This window comes from Ictidomys tridecemlineatus, chromosome 8 (assembly GCF_052094955.1).
Source record: "Ictidomys tridecemlineatus isolate mIctTri1 chromosome 8, mIctTri1.hap1, whole genome shotgun sequence".
NCBI classification, from domain to species: Eukaryota; Metazoa; Chordata; class Mammalia; order Rodentia; family Sciuridae; genus Ictidomys; species Ictidomys tridecemlineatus.
Window position 1 is genome coordinate 100,446,937 of NC_135484.1, and position 18,733 is coordinate 100,465,669.

The 18,733-nt window shown below is 36.5% G+C and overlaps 1 protein-coding gene and 1 non-coding gene across 10 annotated transcripts in view; one reads left to right on the plus strand and one right to left on the minus strand.

Moving 5' to 3' along the window:
* Pkhd1 (PKHD1 ciliary IPT domain containing fibrocystin/polyductin) overlaps positions 1 to 18,733 on the plus strand; it is a 432,625-nt gene that overhangs the window by 225,617 nt on the left and 188,275 nt on the right. For 8 of the 9 annotated variants that reach the window (XR_013425107.1, XM_005318573.4, XM_078019904.1 and 5 more), the window contains one exon: positions 4,396 to 4,524. The exons of the other annotated variant lie outside the window; for it this stretch is intronic. Coding sequence is in view for 7 of the 8 variants with exons in the window: in XM_005318573.4 (XP_005318630.2) it covers positions 4,396 to 4,524 (129 nt within the window). In the remaining variant the exon portion in view is untranslated. The remainder of the gene's footprint in view (positions 1 to 4,395; positions 4,525 to 18,733) is intronic. 9 annotated transcript variants of the gene reach the window in all.
* Positions 7,547 to 7,622, minus strand: Trnaa-ugc (transfer RNA alanine (anticodon UGC)). Its single transcript has one exon. It is a non-coding gene; the product is annotated as a tRNA-Ala (tRNA).

Consider the following 18,733-nt stretch of genomic DNA (forward strand, 5'->3'; position numbering starts at 1 on the left):
CCTGCCTTCATTACCCTTTGCATTCTGGCCTCTGATTTTTTCTCCTGCCTCAGCATTTACCTCCTGCTAGTTCTGTGATTCAGCAACATTAGGTCTCTGTGGTTCCCTGACTTGATCTCTCGTTTCTTGTCTTTGCTTATGTTCCTTCCTCCATCTATGGTGCAAACCCTTTCCCATACCTTTACTACAACCACAACCTCTTTTTACCTGTGGAATTTCTATTTCTTTCTTTCCTGCCGTTCTGGGGATTGAACAGGGCCTTGCATATGCTCGGCAAATGTTCTGTCCCTGAGCTACATCCCTAGTCCTTTTGTTTCATGTTATTTTGATACAAGTTCTTGCTAAATGGCACAGACTGGCCTTGAACTTCCTTCCTCAGCCTCCTGAGTATCTGGGATTACAGGTGTGTGCCACCATGCCTGGCCACCTATAGCTTCTAAGTTCTTAGAATTACTGCTCAGTTACTTATGGCTCCTTCAGGAAGCTTCTTTTGGCCAAGTCTAGCTTCCCTCCTTTGTTAGATACTATTAAAGAGAACACCTCTGTGTACATGCTGTTTTGATTCTCCCAATATTTAATGACAAGATGGTATTAGCTCCTCGGCAGCCCAGAGATATTTTATTCCTTTTTGTATCCTTACACTTTTAGGGCAGTTCTAAGAAAGGTGCTCATTATCTGTGCTTGCAAATTTAGCTAGTAATAGGTGGGATTCCCTCCACCCATCAAAAGAGGAGGGCTTTTCATCTTTCTTTTTGAAATAGTCTTTCTGCGCATCTGACTCTGTCCCAGTGATCCTATCCCAGAAAAGAACAAGAGGATACAGTTCATTGTGCTGTTGTATATGGTGTGATAATGGAAGTCTCTATTACATTCATATTTGGATTCTTTGATAGAGATGCCAGTGGAATGGTTGAAATGCTATTTCATCACCAGAGGTAGAATCAGTGAGAGCCAACTGGAACATATGATCTATATGTAAATTACTGCCCTGAGAAGTGCCCAGATATCCTGCCACTGATATGTGTTAAGAGCTGTAAGGAGATCACCCTGGCTTAGTCATGTACTAAGGAGTCTTTTTATGAAGATAATCAGGACTATTAGCAGATTTACATAGAGAGATAGATCATATCCCATTACTTACAATTAAAAGAAAAATGGAAAGATCCTAAATGTCAAACATCAGTGACATTATGGAACGTAAGTTATAGATTTTTTTTTGCATTGAGGATTGAACCCAGGGGTGCTCCACCACTAACTTATGTCCCCAGCCCCTTTTATTTATTTTTAAATTTTGAGACAGGGTCTTACTAAGTTGCTAAGGCTGGCCTTAAATGATGATCCTTCTGCCTCAATCTCTCAAAGTGCTGGGATTACAGGTGTGTACCACATACCTGACAAATTATAGATTTTTGTATGATAGAATATTATGTAAGTATTAAAATTATGTTCACAAGGAATTTTAAAGACATTAGAAAATGCATAGGAAAATGGCTAAGCCAAAATGGTTTGCTATCATTCAACAATATAAAAATGCAGATAAATTCTAGAAGGAAACACCAATGAAGGGTTGATGGCAGTTATCACTATGAGGTGGTGACATTATAGGTAATTAATATTTTTTTGTTATTGAAAATTTCCAAATACTCTGTGATAAGCATATGTGATATTTATAATAAAGCAAAACTCAAATGTTTAATAAGATTGAAATATATTTTTCCCAGAAATGGAGATAATAAAAGAATTGAGAAATTATTTTCTAGGTGAAAAATATTTTCAATAGACTCTTATAAAGTATCAATATCCCTGATGAATATAGATGCAAAATTATTAATAAAATTTTACTGTCAAATTACATACAAAAACACATTAAAAATATAGTGCACCATGATTGAGTGGGTTTCATTCCAAGAATTCAAGGTTGGTTCAACATATAGAAATCAATAAATGTAATTCACCACATCAATAGACATACAGGCAAGAATCACATGATTATATCAATAGATGTAGAGAAAGCATCTGACAAACAGCATCCATTCATGTTCAAAACACTAGAAACACTAGGGATAGTAGGAAAATACCTCAACATTGTAAAAGCATATATGTTAAACCCAAGGCCAACATTGTTCTAAATGTAGAAAAACTGAAAGCATTCTCTATAAAAACTGGAACAAGACATAGATGCCCTCTTTCACCACTTTTATTTAACATAATCCTTGAAACTCTGGCCAGAGCAATTAGGAAAAAGAAATAAATTAAATGGATACAAATAGGAAAAGAGCTTGAAATATCCCTATTGGCCAATAACATGATCCTATATTTAGAAGACCCACAATCTCCACCAGAAAGCTTCTAGAAATCATAAAAAAATTCAGCAAATTAGCAGGAAAATAAATTAATACCCATAAATCAATTTATCATCTTAAATGATGAATCAGCTGAAAGAGAAATTAGAAACACTATCTCGTTCCAAGCATTAAAAACAAAAACAAAACTGGGAATCAATCTAACAAAAGAGGTGAAAGACCTTTACAATGAAAACTACAGAACACTAAAGAAAAAAATGGAAGAAGACCTTAGAAGATATAAAGATCTCTCATGTTCTTGGATAAGCAGAATTAATATTGCCAAAATAGTCAGACTACTAAAAGTGTTATACAGATTTAATGCAATTCTTTTTAAAATTCCAATGATATTCTTCATAGAAGTAGAAAAAAAGGTCATGAAATTCATTTGGAAAAATAAGTGACTCAGAATAGCCAAAGCAATCCTTAATGAGAAAAGTGAGGCAGGAGGCATTACAATAGCAGACCTTAAATTATACTGCAGAGCTATAGTAACAAAAACAGGATGCTCTTAGCACCAAAACAGGCATGAAGAGCAAGGGATAGAATAGAAGACACAGAGACAAACTCACATAAATAGAGTTATCTCATACTAGACAACAGTGCCATAAAGATACATTGGAATAAAGATAACTTCTTTAACAAATAGTTCTGGGAAAACTGAAAATTTATATGTAGCAGAATGTTAACCCCTCTCATCCTGAACAAAACTCAATTCAAAGTGAATCAAAGACCTAGGCATTAAACCAGAAACCCTACATCTATTAAAGAAAAAGTAGGCTCAACAATCCATCATGTCAATTTAAGAACTGAATTCCTCAACATGACTCTTAAAGTGCAAGAAGTAAAACAACAATCAATAAATGGGATGGAATCAAACTCAAAAGCTTTGTCACAGCAAAGGAAAAAACCAAGAATGTGAAGAGTGAGTCTATAGAATGAGAGAAAATCTTTGACACCTGCACCTCAAAGCATTAATCTCCAGGATAGATGGAGAACTCAAAAAACTTAACACACAACAACACAACAGCAAAACCCAAATAGATCTAATCAATAAATAGGCAAAGGAATTGAATAGATATTTCACAGAAGAAGAAATAGTCAATCAACAAATGAAAAAATGCTCAACATCTCTAGCAAATAGAGAAATGCAAATTGAAACTATACTGAGATTTCATCTCACTCCAGTCAGAATGGCAATAATCAAGACTACAAGTAACAAATATTGGCAAAGATGTGGGGAAAAGGGTACACTCATACATTGCTGGTGGAACTGCAAATCGGTGCAACAACTATGGAAAGCAGTATTGAGATTGATTCCTCAGAAAACTTGGAATGAAATCACCATTTGACCCACTTATTATTTGACCCAAAGGACTGAAAATCAGCATACTATAGGGACACAGACATATCACAGACATGTTTATAGCAGCTCAATTCACAATAGCTAAGCTACAGAACCAACCTAGGTGCCCTTCAACAGATGAATGGATAAAGATAATGTGGGATATGTATACAATGGAATATTACTCTGTCACAAAAACAAAATTATGATATTTGGTAGAAAATGGATGGATCTCTTATGCTAATTGGCCAATTGGCCCTCAAAATAAAGCTTGAATGTTCTCTCTGATACGTGGATGTTAACACAATGGGAGAGGGGATAGAAGTTCAGTGGATTAGACAAAGGAGAATGAAGGGAAGGGAAGGAGAAGGGAATAGGAAATCAGAATGAATTGGATCTAACTTTCCTATGTTCATATGTGAATAAATCACAGTGAATCTCCACATCATGTACAACCACAAAACTGGGGTCCTAACTGAAATAAAATGTACTCCATGTTCATACCAATATGTCAAAATATACTGTACAGTCATGTATAATTAAAAAGAACAAATTAAAAAAAGAATCTTATGAAGCATTACAAAGTGGTTACTTTTGGAGATGAAAATACCCCCAGATTCCTAAAATAAGGATGGAATTTGGAAGTTTTATAGTAAATCAGATGTTCATATTTACCTGTGGTTTTTTTTTTTTTCCCTTTTTTTTTAGCTTCCACCTCTGCACCTGAATCAATTTTAAAGTGGTCAGTTCCTGAAACATGGAAAGACGTTGAAGAGGGATGGGGAGGACACAACCATACCATACCAGGCCCGGGGGATGACGTCCTGATTTTACCCAGTGAGTGAGACACCCCATGAGATTAATCACAGCACAGACTGAGCCAAGTCAACCTGATTGAGGATTATATTTTACTTACATTTTACAACATAGTAAAGACAGTAGAAAGGAATAACCACTTGTTTTATAGCCCTCTTTGAGATAACATAGGAATCTCACAATGCAATGAAATCCAGAACAGACAGTCTGGACTATGTTTATTAAAAGTGAAACAAATAATCATCATGCCAAAAGAAGGGAATCATTTGCTAACTAGATCACTTTCTAATGTTTCAGAGACAAATTTACACCTTCCAATATTCTTAAGTCTGAAAGACAAAAAATGGAGGAGAACAACTTATACATGTCTCCTTATTTTTGCCTTTGTGGATTTTACATACAGGACTTAGGACAAACAAAAAATTCTCCATTGCCAGGTGTGGTGGCTCACGCCCATAATTCCAGCAGCCTGGGAGGCTGAGGCAGGAGGATCGTGAGTTAAAAGCCAGCCTCAGCAAAAAGCGAGGTGCTAAACAACTCAGTGAGACCCTGTCTGAACATAAAATACAAAATAGGGCTGGGGAATGTGGCTCAGTCAGTAGTCGTGTGCCACTGAGTTCAATCCCCAGTACCTAAATAAATAAATAAATAGATTAAGAAAAAAGAACAACACCCAAAACTCTCCATTGTCATGACTTCTCAATTATAGGAAAAATAGATTAATAAAATAGAAAAATATCTATCTGGCCATTTGTGCTTACGTTTATGTGTTCATCCATTTCCAACTGTCTCTCACATACCCAGGTACAGGAGAAAAACAATTCTTAAGACAAACAGAAACACACACCCTTATTTACAACATTCTTTTTCCTTAAAAGAAAGTTCAGGATAATAACAGAAAATCTCCCTAGCCTGAGAAGTAAATATTTTTTATAGAATAATTATATTTCCTCCAAAAGACCTAATTTCAATATGGTTTAATTTGAACCTCTTAAGGTAATAGGAATTAAAAGAAGATCTGTAATGGAAGAAAATTTGGCCATCCGTAAAATAATAATAATGTCAAACACTAAGCACTAATAGTGTACCGAAAACTGTTCTCTGGGTACTAAATTATCCCTCAAGAAGACCTTGTAAGAGAAATAATATCACAATTTGCATTTCTGCAGATAGAGATACAGAGGTCCAGGACAGTTAAGTTTCTTATTCAAGGTCAGACAACTTGCAATTCAGCAGAGTGAGGAATTGAACCCAAACAGATTCCAAGTCTTTATTCTGAAACAATATTTTCTCTGTCTAAAAGGACTGAGGGTAAAATAAAATGAAGTAGTTATGTTGTTTGCTCTATTTACAATGGCAGAATGAAGGCAGAATAAAACAAAATACACTGATCACCTTCTGGGCCCTGGTGATGCCTCTGTGTAACTGCACGATGCAGAGCAGGAGGGAGTGGACTGCCCAATACAAACTCGAGTTATTGTGGTCTGGCTTCCCCATCATCCACCTCTCTTCAATGGAGGATGTAACTTTTTGAATAAACAAGCTTGTGAGTCATCTTATACGGAAAAGGAAAATCTGTTCCGTCTCAGCCATCTCTTTGATGAATCTAGCCAGCGGATTCGCCCTGGGCTATGGTTTTTCCCACTAAGCAAGCTGTTTCTCCCACCCCATGCAGGAAGCAAAGAGAAGCTTTTGAAGGTTGCCAAGCTTTTAGCGTCCTCTGGGGCCTTTGTGCTGAGCGATGAGCCATCTCGCCCATCCTGCCTGGCAATGCACTCCCTGTGCCCACTGGGCCCTGGCTCCGGGAGCCCCTGGTGTTCCCCATCGTCCTCTGTCCCTTTGTTCATGGTGAGCTCAGAAAATGGGTCTGAATTCTCCATGAAGCTGCTCTTAAAGAGCACAAATCTATGCTGAAGGAAAAAGGGAGGGGGCGGTGGGCACTGGAATTGTGAGCTACCTTCTCATTAGCCCTTCAGTGCTATGGGGAGAGCAAGAGAGGCAGTGTCTCTTCAGTGCACACAGTATGTTCATTATTTGTAGTTTTCAAGTGGAAAGACAGAGACACAGGACATAGAGTCAGATCCTAGCTCTTTGCCTATTGCACTCTCCTCTTTCCACATAACCTCTTTTCTAAAGCCAGCAAGTGACCTGCTCCCAGGCAGCACTGGAATCCAGCCTGCTGCTCAGTTTTGAGGCTTGTGCAGGAGCTGCTGTGATTTTTTTCCCTTCTGACTTTTGGCCAATGCCTCCTGATGCTTTGACCTCCTCTGGACGGAGCCTCGCTCCTCTTCCTGCCTGTGGTCTTGCCTCTCTCTCAACCCTTCTTCACCTTTTCTTGGCCGTGCTGTTTCCTACATTCCTACTCTGTTTGAATCAAGTTTCTTCACCTAAGTCTGATCCAGGATGGATGCTCAGGAAGTATGGCTTAGGTGATGTGCATGATGAGCTCAGGGATACCAACCTTCATTCAATCACAACATGAATCTGGGGTTTGACATACAACTACTACTAGACCTTAGGAATCTGTGGAAAATAACATCCTTTGATCAGATTCCTGGAAATTATTAAGTGATTTTTATGATGGTAGCAAGAGTCATTTGAGTGCTTGGTGTGCATCAGGTACTGTGCTCAGTGTTTTATGTTGATTTTTTTCACTCAATACTCACACAGTACAAGAAGTTCCTATTTTCCACATTTTTGCTGACAGAGAATTTGGAACACAGAGAGGTTAAGTAACCCGCTCACCTTTTACCCAGTCAGTAAGGAAAGAAGATGAGAAGGAAATCAGAGAGTTTGACTAAGAGCTCTAATACTTGATTGTGTACCTTTTTTTTAAAGTTACTGCCTTTACCTGAACTGATTTTAAATTAGGCTGCATATTATCCTGAATTTCGATTTCTCTGTTTGCTATTCACATTGTTCCCTTAACTAGAACTGAAAACAAACAAAAAAACCCCAATATTATCTATTATCTCTCTATTATCTTATTCACTGTATGTTAAATGTTCTGTTTAAGGGATTTAATCTTTGTTTGTTTGTTTATTTTTGGTGCTGGGGATCGAACCCAGGACCTTCTGCATGCAAGGCAAGCACTCTACCAACTGAGCTACATCCCCAGACCCAAGGGATTTAATCTTACCACACTTGAAAAATCTAAAGAAACTGTCAAATAGGTATCTAATGCAAAGAATCATTATCAAAAACACTTTTCTTGCGTCTGTCAGCAAAATAACTCAAATTAACAGTGATTTCCTGTTCAGTTTAATAAATATTTACTGAATATTTCCAATGTTGGAGGTGAAGTGCCAAGTATTTAAGATCTGGGTCCCAAAGACAGTAAGGTACAGCCATGACCTAAAAGAGCTGGTTAGTAATAGTTGATTTAGCTGAGTTAGTAAAACTCACAATGCCTTATCATACAACATAGCTATAATAAACATAGAACGTGTTTGGAATCAAACTGTTTCAGGTGAAAGAGTAAAGATTTCATGGAGGAAGAAGCATTTGAAACATTTTGAAAGATGATGTAAGAAGTTGGGATGCAGTTATGAGGCACATGGGGATACTGAGGATTCAGCTGTTAAACTAGGATAAACCTGGGTTCACATTGAATTCTCATGTTTACCAACTGTGTAACATTGGTGGAAACCTTTCTGACCCTCATCTACAACATGAGGGCTATAATTAATATATCATTACGTTAAGAAGATTCAATGAGAAGGCATCTGTGCACATGGTCACTGTGTAAAATATGGTGGTAATGAAATTATAGATGAGAGCTGTGATTTGTAATGTATCAGGTGCTTTTTTCCCTCATTTTTCCATCTGGCCGCCCCTCTTGGCCTCTGGTATTAGCGACACTTTGTATTTGCTTTCCAATGGCTTATTATTTAATTTTCACAACATCCTTGGAAGCTAAATAGGTAATAACTATTATTACAGTAAAAACCCATTTTTACATAATACGATTTTAATGGAACTGCTGATTTTACAAAATGAAAGTGACTGGTAAAGAAGATTTAAGTGATACTTTTGAACCTCTAATATAATTTTATGGTGTTTTGTGTATTTTAATTCATTAATAAAGGAAACGTGTAGAACATTCCCATCATTATTCAAATAGAATAGCATAATTTTTCAATAAAATTCTTAGGGTAAATTGCCTATTTCCATTTTCTGGGAAATCAATTTTATGGAATGACCTCAGACCCATCCTATTCCATAAAAATAGGACTTTACTGTACTAATAAAAGACACCACTACCTTAAGTATGGTACCATTTTCCTTCAAGGCGTTCTTTCTTTATAGACATTAGATTTTGAAAGAGCTGTTCATTTTTCTCTGTGGTATTATATGGAGTAAACTGAGTTGATCATGAAGAACTAGCTCTTTTAGTTTAGTTTATGATAACTTTGCCTCATACAAATAAGTACATCTGGCTGTCTCTGCCTTCTAAATAGTTGGTGAATTGGCCCAATGTATTCTAGAATTCTTAAGTGTTAGGAACAAGTTCTATGTAACTTAACATACAAATTCTAAGCCTTGAAGATGAGTTGGTCAGTTGGTAAAATGATTGCTTTAGCTTCTCTTCTCCATGCTTTTTCCTGAACTTACCTGAGAGGATTTTTGTATGAGGTTTGGGGGCTTTTCTCTGAAGGATTCTCAGCATTGGAAGGTTGATACCTTTTGCACAGGGCAGACTTGGTGGAAGAAGAATGTGTTATAATTCCAAATAATAGGATTCTGTTTTGAAGGGTACAGTGATGATATCATGTAGCCTCCAGCATCTTTTCTTTATTTATTTATTTTGGTGTGTGCATTTTGATTAAATTCACTGTTTTATTCTTTGTATTACTTTGAACTGTTCTTATTTGCAAAGATGAATGGGAGAGTACTGTTGTTTCTTTTATAATAATCCTTCTGTTTGTTCTGATTTTCAATACTTGGGTACTTTAAATGGCAAGAAAGGCTCATCAAAGTTATGTGATGATAAAAGATGGCAATATTTAATGCATTTCCTTGTTTAAGTGCAAGGCATTATAACAGATTGGTAATCTGAGGCAAGATGATTATAAATTGGAAACAATATTTGAGGGGAGAAATTTCTATAAAATATTATGATTATAGAATTATTGTCTTTTTCTTATCTGTGATTATATTTAATATGAATTGCACATACATAGCAATTTGGGTTTAGAACACCAATTAGAAACAAAACATTGTAAACATTGGTGTTGTTTCTTTAGCTGGAATAATTCTTGTAATATTGGCTTTGTGCCATTTGTATGGGACAGAAAACTATAGCTTGCTACCCACTTATTCTGAATTATTAGCAAGTGGGAGGGGAAGAAATTTATGCTTAGATTATTGGCATCCTTTCTATGATGCATGGCATCAGAATGGTGATAGTTGGAATGTGGATGTTCTGGAACTCTATCATTACCTGACAAGCTGCCAAGAAACCTACAAGCTTAAAACACCCATTTTATTTTGCTCATAATTTGTTAGGAGGGCCAGGTTTGAGAGTTATTGTTTGGTTTCTTCCAATAATTAGTCAGACCACAGCTAGAGTGAGGTTAACTAAAGGTTAAACTTGGCTGCATGGTCAAAGATGTCTCAATCATGTGGCCAGCAGTTGAGGCTGGTTTTTGACTGGGAATTTATCCAAGAAAATCAACTGAAAGTCCTCAGTTCCTATCCTCATAGGTTTCCCTGTGGAGCTGGTTGGGCTTCCTGACAACATGGTGGTTAGATTCTGAGAAAGAGTAGCTTAAGAGAGAGTACCCCAAGAGCGAGTGGCCCAAGAGAACTAGATGGAAGCTGCATGCCTTCTGAGCCAGTCTTATGTCCCCAGAATATCATGCTCCTCACATTCTATTGGTCAAGCAAGGCACCAAGATAGCCCAGGGTCAGGGAAGGAAGATTAGTTTCTATTTCTAGCTGGAAAGAATAGCAAAGATTTTGCAGCTGTCTTTAATCTACCACTGTGTATATGTTTATATGTGTGAGTATGTGTGCATGTATGTAATTAAGAGCAGATGTATCTGACTTAATTGCAAAGGTATTTTAGAATCTTCTAAATTTGTGCTGTTTTTCTCATCTAGGCAGACCTTATTTAGATTTTGTTGGCTTGTGTGAATCAGAAATTACATAATACCAGGAGACAGATTGGCCAAAGGATTTCAATTTCCTTATTTTTATTACTTACAATGCATAGTTACTGCACGTTTTCTTCTCTTTAAGTGCTATTCTTCAACCCTTCAAACATAATTCAACCCCTGATTTAGAATTTCTCACTTTAGAAGGGGATGAGTGACAGTGTGTGGGCTTCAACCTGTGGCCAAATTCCAACATTCAAGGCCAGGAACATCTTCTCAGAAGAGAGGAGTGTGGGATTCCAAAGAGGGTTGAGGGGGGGATAGAGGAAAAAAATGGGGGCACTTTATTTCAGGGCAGAAATGAAAGACTGAAAGAGAAAACAATCAAACATTTCTTTGACCTTATTTAGAACACAACTGGAAAGCCATTTTTTTTTGAGACTTTATAGGGAGAAATAGTAGACAAATACATGATTTTTAGAGAGGTACCTTTGACAGAGAAGCTTTTATCAGTGTTATTATCAAATAAAAATGATCAAAAAGAAAATCCAAAAGGATCTTTAAAAATGGTATAGTCCTTTGTTTTTGCCAGTTACTTAGAAGAGAACAGAGATAGATTTAGTGAATCTTACTTCATGTTAAAGGATGCTGAGACCATGTTCTAAGCACAGAAAGGAAAAGTAAGGATTTTAAGCTCCATAAAATAGATGTTCCTTTAGACATCTATAGGCAGAATTTTTTTTTATTTTAATATTGAATGTAAGTTGACTTTTTATATATCTAATCATTGAGAAATATACTATAGAAAATTACAATTTAAAAGTAATATAAGAACAACATTTTTTTTTGCAATATAGAGTCCTTCAATGAACAGAATGATTAGCAATTTATTTGTTTTATTTTGTGGTGGATTTACTTGTATTAGGTAAATATTAATATATGTTAAATACAGATAACATGAAATTATTAAGCTGGTAGAAAACTTGGTTTGTTTAATCCAAGTAAAATAAGCTAAAATGATCCAACTGTTTTATAAATTGTGAATAATATGTTAGTATTATTCTCCAAATTATATGATGCTTTGTGCCAAGCCTTAGAATTTCAGGCTTCTTGTTTCCAACCCAAATACTGCTATCTACCTCCTAAAATTTAGGGGAGGTAATGCAGAACTTGTCTGTTGTGTTTTAGATTTGTGTCTGTCACATAGGATTGCGTTTGTGAGAGACAGCACTCAGAGGTTGGTAATTGCTTCTAAAATGCAATGAGAATGGTTCAAATGGCTAGTCTAAGTAAACAGCACTAGCCCTTAACTTCCTGGCCAAGACAGGTGATATGGTGACCTTTGTAGCATGGACATCCAAGAGATGGAATTTTTTAAAAAATTACAGATATGTGTAGTTTCCTCATAAAAAATAAAATTTTGATTAAAGCAACAGCAGCTATCTTTATTTCCTTTAAGTGACATAAAAGGAACATAAAAATATAATTATGTTGAGATAGGTTAGCACTTTTTCTCTAATCTCAAATTGTCAATCTATGTTTGACTCAATCATAGTGTTTGTTTCCAGGATAATTAGAATCCACTTAGAATCTTCTCTTGGGATCCAAAGTCAGGTAGCCCCTGACACTTTTTATGGCTTGCTAACTTGCTGGAACTAATTAGAGTTTTACTCTAATTGAGTGATTTTTTTTCCAAACCCTATTCTTTTCTTACTCACCTGAGAAACATACTCATTGTCAAAATCTATTAGTCTTAGTATCATAAATTATGGTAATTTTAGGAGGGGATATACTTCCTCAGGACACATAGATCCTAATTTAGGTGGGTGTAGGGATATAAATCTTGGTAAGTGTGAAATACTTAAGAGACCCTGATTTACTTTTGTACTTAGCCTCACCTAGAGATCCGTTGATTGTACATTTCACATTCTCATCTTCCATCTACAAGAGGTCTGGGCCTACTGAGCACCTGTGTACCAGCTTGAGTGGAACCTAACAGGTATACTTGTAAAATAGCCATGATGCATTCCTTCACTATTTATTTATTTGCTATTATAGTCACTTCTTTCTCTTGCATAACTCTACAGAATTCCATCTGCAGTTTGCAACTAATTCTTCATGGGACTATGTTTTAGCCTCCCGAGAATTTTGAAGAATATTTTAGGCTTTTCAATACAAATGACAAGCTTCACGGGAAGGGTAAATGTGGTGGTGGTTGCCATATAAAAATATTATGTAGCATAAATTTGATTGGAAAGCAGAATTAGTTTTATGCAGGGTAAAGGGAGATGAGTGTAAGTATGATCAGAACTTTTACATGCAGGTGACTGGTTATGGGTGCCATCAAAATAAATAGAAGATGCAGGGAAGGAATAGGTTTAGTAGGAAGAATAATAATGTTCATTATAGACGTATGTTAAATTTCATGAGCAGAGGCCTAGATGGTAAAAGGAAATGTGGATCAGGAGTTTAGAAGGAAAGCCAATGGGGAATTTGGTTTTAGATTTGGTAACCCTCAGAAGAGTTGACCAAAGAAGTTTTAGGGATTGAACAAGGGTTAGAACCAACATGAGGACCATTGCAGAGAAATGTAAGAAGGTAGTAGAAGACAAGATCTTGGAGGAAATTCTAATTTAAGTGGTAAGAAAATATATTAGAGAAGGATTAGCAATAGTGTCAAAGGAGAATCAGGACAACATAGGGCAATAAGTGAGTATACCAAGATGATGGAAGTAAGGAGGACAGGAGGATGGAATTAAGGAATAGTTTGAGAATAAATTATGTACTCTCTGCTGGCTCCTGTAAATCAAACACAAAATCTAGTGCGAAGTCTCTTGCTTGTCTTGATAGTTGTACACATTTAGTATGAATTTGTGTCTTCAAGGAGCCACCATATCTTTACTAAAATGAAAGCAATCACTCTATGATGAGACAGCAGACTTCTAGGGAAGGCAGTGAGATTGTCTTTGATCATCAGTCACTCTCTGGTTAGCATGCTGCCAAAGTATTCGGAATTAATAGGCTCATGTGATAGGTTCAGACCAATCAAACTGTTTAATTTGCTCAGCTCAATTAGTTCAAGTGGGAAAGTAGAATAGGCTATGTCTTATAAGATATTATTGTCATTTTTAAAGGGGTATTGTGTTACAAAAATATAAACACCATAGAAATATTTTTAAGAAGATTTAGGGATCACATGTAATGCTTATAATGAGTTCAACTCTAGAAGTAAATATTAAGGTTCCCATTATTCAAAACAGGCAGCAGCATTAGTCTGTCAAAGCACACTGTTTAATTTCTTTTAGTTATAGAATACTGAGCATAACATCCAGAGTTTTTGATATTTATTTTGTGATGTTAATCTCTTTAAAATCATTAATAAATTGATCGATCAGTTACCCTGGTTTCCCCAGGATTGAGGGGTTTCCTGGAACACAGAACTCTAAGTAATAAAATCTGGAAAGTTGGAGATCAACTGGAATATGTAGATCTCCCTAGGAGGAAAACACCTTTAAAGTCATACCAATCCCATTTTCTATGATTTGTAGTGCAACAGATTTGCTAAGGGTTAATGAAAATTTTCCTTGACTTAAATCCATCAGTCTATATTTTACCCAGTTTTATTCCTCCAAGAACTTTGTCTCATGGAATTAATATTGCTTGAGGAGACACAGGCCTTTCTAACAAGAGAAGGAGACCTGAATGATTGCACATGTATTTTACCCTCCTGGTTAGGGTTGGGGAAGTGCGAGCCAAGCAAGGAACACTGCCCATGGAGGTTTTTAATGTAGAGCAGGGTTTTATTCACTTGCTCTAATCAAATTACTTCTTTTTCTCTTTACTTTATGGTATGTTTTCCATGCAGATATTTTTGGAATGTAGAATTAAATAATTCATGATTTCCCTATTATTGGTTTAGGTATAGTTGCCATTTCTTGAATTGATTATCTTCCCTCGAGGGGGCTTTTGGAGTCTCCTCGTATGCAGAGGTTTAAGATAAGAATTTGGCCAAGTAACTATGCATTGCAGGTACAGATGGGCCAGCAGGCTCACTTTTGACCCTTGGGTGACTGCACTGTTATACAGCTTAGGGGGTCCTAATATTTTTGTGTCCTAGTTCCTTTTAGGAGTCTGGCAAAGCCTAGATCTAGTCTCAGAATAATGTTTTTTATACATAAAATAAACCAGTTATGATTACAAAAGAAATCAGTTATATTGATAGAGCTATCAAAATATTAAAAATAAAATTTGTGTTATAATAGCATGTTTCTTTATGAAGATTGAATAGCAATATCTAGAGCTGGTTCTAATAACTATCATAATTTCAATGTCATCATTGCAGAATTTCTCCAAAAAGGGGTGCCATAAATGTCGCTTTGGGTAAATGCATGTTGTGATGTTGTAGTCCCTGTGGAGAAGTGGAAGCTCATTTCTCTTTATTTAAGTCTGGGCTGGCTTTAGTAACTTGCTTGACAGAATGTAGGAGTGAAGCTCTGGGAGCTCAAAAGATTAGATCACAAGGACACTTGCATTAGGAGACTTGTTCTTTCTCTTACTTGTTATTGGAATGATCCTCTCTTTTTGGAACAAGGTCCTTAGGCTATCAGAATCCAAAAATCATGTGGAAAGCCCATGTTTTCCATAATGGTTAACAAGCCAAATAAGCCCCAGCCAGTAGGCAATGTTAATTCTCAGCTATGTAAGTAATCTGTCTTGGACGCCCAGGCCAGTGAAGTCCAATAGTGGGTCATAAATGTTGACAATTCTGAAATTTTCTTCCTTTTGCCTGCAAACACATTATAAGTTCCAAATTTTATTCATAGGTCAACATTCCACAGAATTTCTTACCTGTGTCCAACAATGTTTCCTTAGAAGGGGAATCTAATATTTGGTTCACTTGGATGACACATGGGCACTGGTAGTATTAACAGCCCACATGCTACCCAAAGAAGACAGAACATTAAAATCTCTCTTTGAAATGAGTATTGTTCTTCTCTAAAATTGATTTACACTTGTTCCATCACTGCCATTTGCATAATATGTGTGGTATTAAAGCCTCCTTCAGAAATCATGTGCTAATCGAACACCTATTGACTGAGTACATCACTCAAAATGTGTCAGATACTTTTCTGGGGATAAAATAGTAAGCAAAAGAGTTGCAGGAACCTACTTGGGTCTCACTTCCTGCTGGTAGAGACAGAAATGTAATTACATCAATAATCATAAGCAATAAAACTAAAAAATTTTGGTATAGGAAACTTTCAGAGCCATGAAATCATATACCATGGGGATCTGGATTGGAATGCAAATGATTGCACTACAATCCATGTTGTAAGGCTAAAACCAGCCATTTAGTGCTAATTAGCTTTAATAATAAATTGACCTAGCATTTCTCAAAGTGTTTCCCATGAAACTAGTTCTTATCAGCATCACATGGGAAAAAACAAGTAAGTCAAATAAATTTGGAAAAGCATAGATAAATTTCTTTTCATCTGGTCTTTTTAAAGGCTTTTATATGATCACTTGGGTTATGTAACTTCCAGGGAGAGAGACAGTATGTGCTGTTTCTCAAATACTTTTGATCATCTAACTCTCATCACAGAATAGATTGTCATGTCAGTGTTTCAGGGAAATAGAGCACAACGTACTGTCACACCTAATCTCAACTCCCTTACCTAAAAATAATGTTTGATGTTGTCTTAGACTCCTTCTATCTTCTTGGCCCACCATTTGTTGTTTCTGTTCCCAAAGTTACCCTGTATTCCAATGTCTGCTGGAACTCCAGCCATTCCAACCACTTTCCAAGCAACTGGAAAATAGATTCTTCCTGTAAGTTTCACATAACTTTTCTGTTTATATCTTTTGGGCCTAAATCTAGCCAAATTTTGTTAGTTTTATTGTTTATAATTATATATGTGATTACATTTCTGCCTCTACCATTTTCTTACTAAATCCCATGAAAGGAGACTTAGTAAATAAAATATTTCAGCTAGGTGATGGTGTATTCAGCTGAAAATTGGAATTTTCATAACTAAGGAAGGAAATAATAAATAAGAATGCGTTCCCTCTGTCACATTTTTTCTCTCATTTAGAGCTGAGGAAAATGGGTTCAAAACTGCATACTCAAGAAAGAGCTAAAAAAAAAAATCATAGAGACAGTACAGAGTCAAATTTGGCCTCAGGATTCCTTGAGTCTCTCGAGTTCATTACTCCAACTCCTACATAAGCATGAAGGAGAAATGAAAACAGCTTTTCAAAGACTATGACACAAAAGGTGCAGTGCGTGTACAGATAACACCATTTTAGAGTAGATTTTAAAAGATAGAGTAAATTGCTTCTTGGAAGCATGTGCCCAGATTTGGAAATTAATGGCACTTGATTAACAAGATCCTGCGAGTGGTACGTGGCATCTTTATGTTTAACTTCATTCTTCAGGTGCAGTCTGAAGCCACCTATTTTGCCTGGTTCAGCATCAGTGGACTAACCCATCTAATTACATTTCTCCGGCAGTGGTAAGGTGTGGAGAGGTAGGTGGTGTCAGCAAAGCCAATGTGGGAGAATCTTGAGTAGGTGATGACTTTCTGTGATCTGCCTGACCTGCCTGGACTGGGCACTGCGAATGGCCCCGTCTCTCTGGTGTCTTCCAGCACATTTTTGATATCTTTGTGCTTCCATTGTTAGCACAGATATGGGACAGCTGTGTGGAACCCCTTTTTCCTTGAAAAATACAGAGGAATGTGTGTGTAGAGCTGAGTTTCCTTCCATTGGTTCAAGTATTGGTAATTCCCATCCTCACCACAGTGAAAATTTTTCTTACTAAATCACATGAAAGAGGGAAATGATCCTATGAAGGTACAGATTTTATAAATAGGATTTACGTTTAGCAAGGCCTCCTCTGTCAAGGGACTAGAGATATAGTACTCTGATATAGTGTGGTTCACAGGTTTCTGACTTGTAAATCCTCTGGGTTAGGGTAGAAATAGGGCTGAAAAAATTTTCCCTGGAAAAAACAAATCTCTGAGGTCCCAGCATTGTGGTGATATGGAAAGAACTTCCAGAACAGAGACTACCCTGGAAGGCCTATGATTGGCCTGGCCCTTGGCCCCTCAGGGGAAATGTCCTGCCTCTAACCTTCTGACTCTGTACCAAGTTGCTTTTCTTGCATTAGAAAGGGGATGAAGATCTTGCTTTATATTTCACATTATCCTTTGCCCTCATATTGACACATTGACACCAGTAAACGAGGAAAGGGTGAGATTTTCCTTCCAGTCCTGGTCGACTGCCTCAACATGCTTTTTTTTTTTTTGTGTGTGTGTGTGTGTAGTGGTGGGGATCAACCCCATGGCCTCCTGCATTCAAGAAGACACAAACTCTACCACTGTGCTACATCCCCAGCCCTGCCTCAAATTTTTTGGGCTACATAGCCTACCACATGGACTTAGGCATGTTACCTCATCAGTATCCTTAATTGATTTCCTTGTCTGTTTTTCTTCATTTGGCTGATTTGGATTATTGAATAGCATACTGCCATTAACATGCAACTACACAAAGTATAGGGGAGGTGGGCTGGGCCTGTATTAACTGTCTAATGCAGGACACATTCAAGAGGGGGTGCGAAAGAGAACATGCTGAAGAGCATATAGAAAAAATTATAACTTTTATTTTTATCTTGTCCTTTGAAAAGTTTCTCTTCATGTGTGTTTTATCATATAGGTATTATTTATAATTAATCAATACATTTATACAGAAAACATATGGTTAAATTTTTACTCTTCCAAGAGAGAGAAAAAAGTACAAAGGTTCTTGAGTTTAGGAACTGTATATATTTTTTAAAAAGTTTGAACACATGTTCTGTGAAAACATTTCTGTACTTAGGAGAACACAAGACTACCATTTGCTTCGGGGTACTTGTAACTTGTGAAAAATCCACCCAAGTTTCATGACCAGTTTTTAAGTTCCTTTTGTCAATGTGTCAAAACTTTGATTTTTAAAATGTTTTGTAGGGCAATAAAGATGGTGTATTTGGCATATATGAATTGAAGACTTAACAGCTTATTTTTTCTTTTGTCTGATTTAATTGGAAAGCGAATCAACGTATGAAAATAAAATATATTTAACCTTAAAATTTTTTT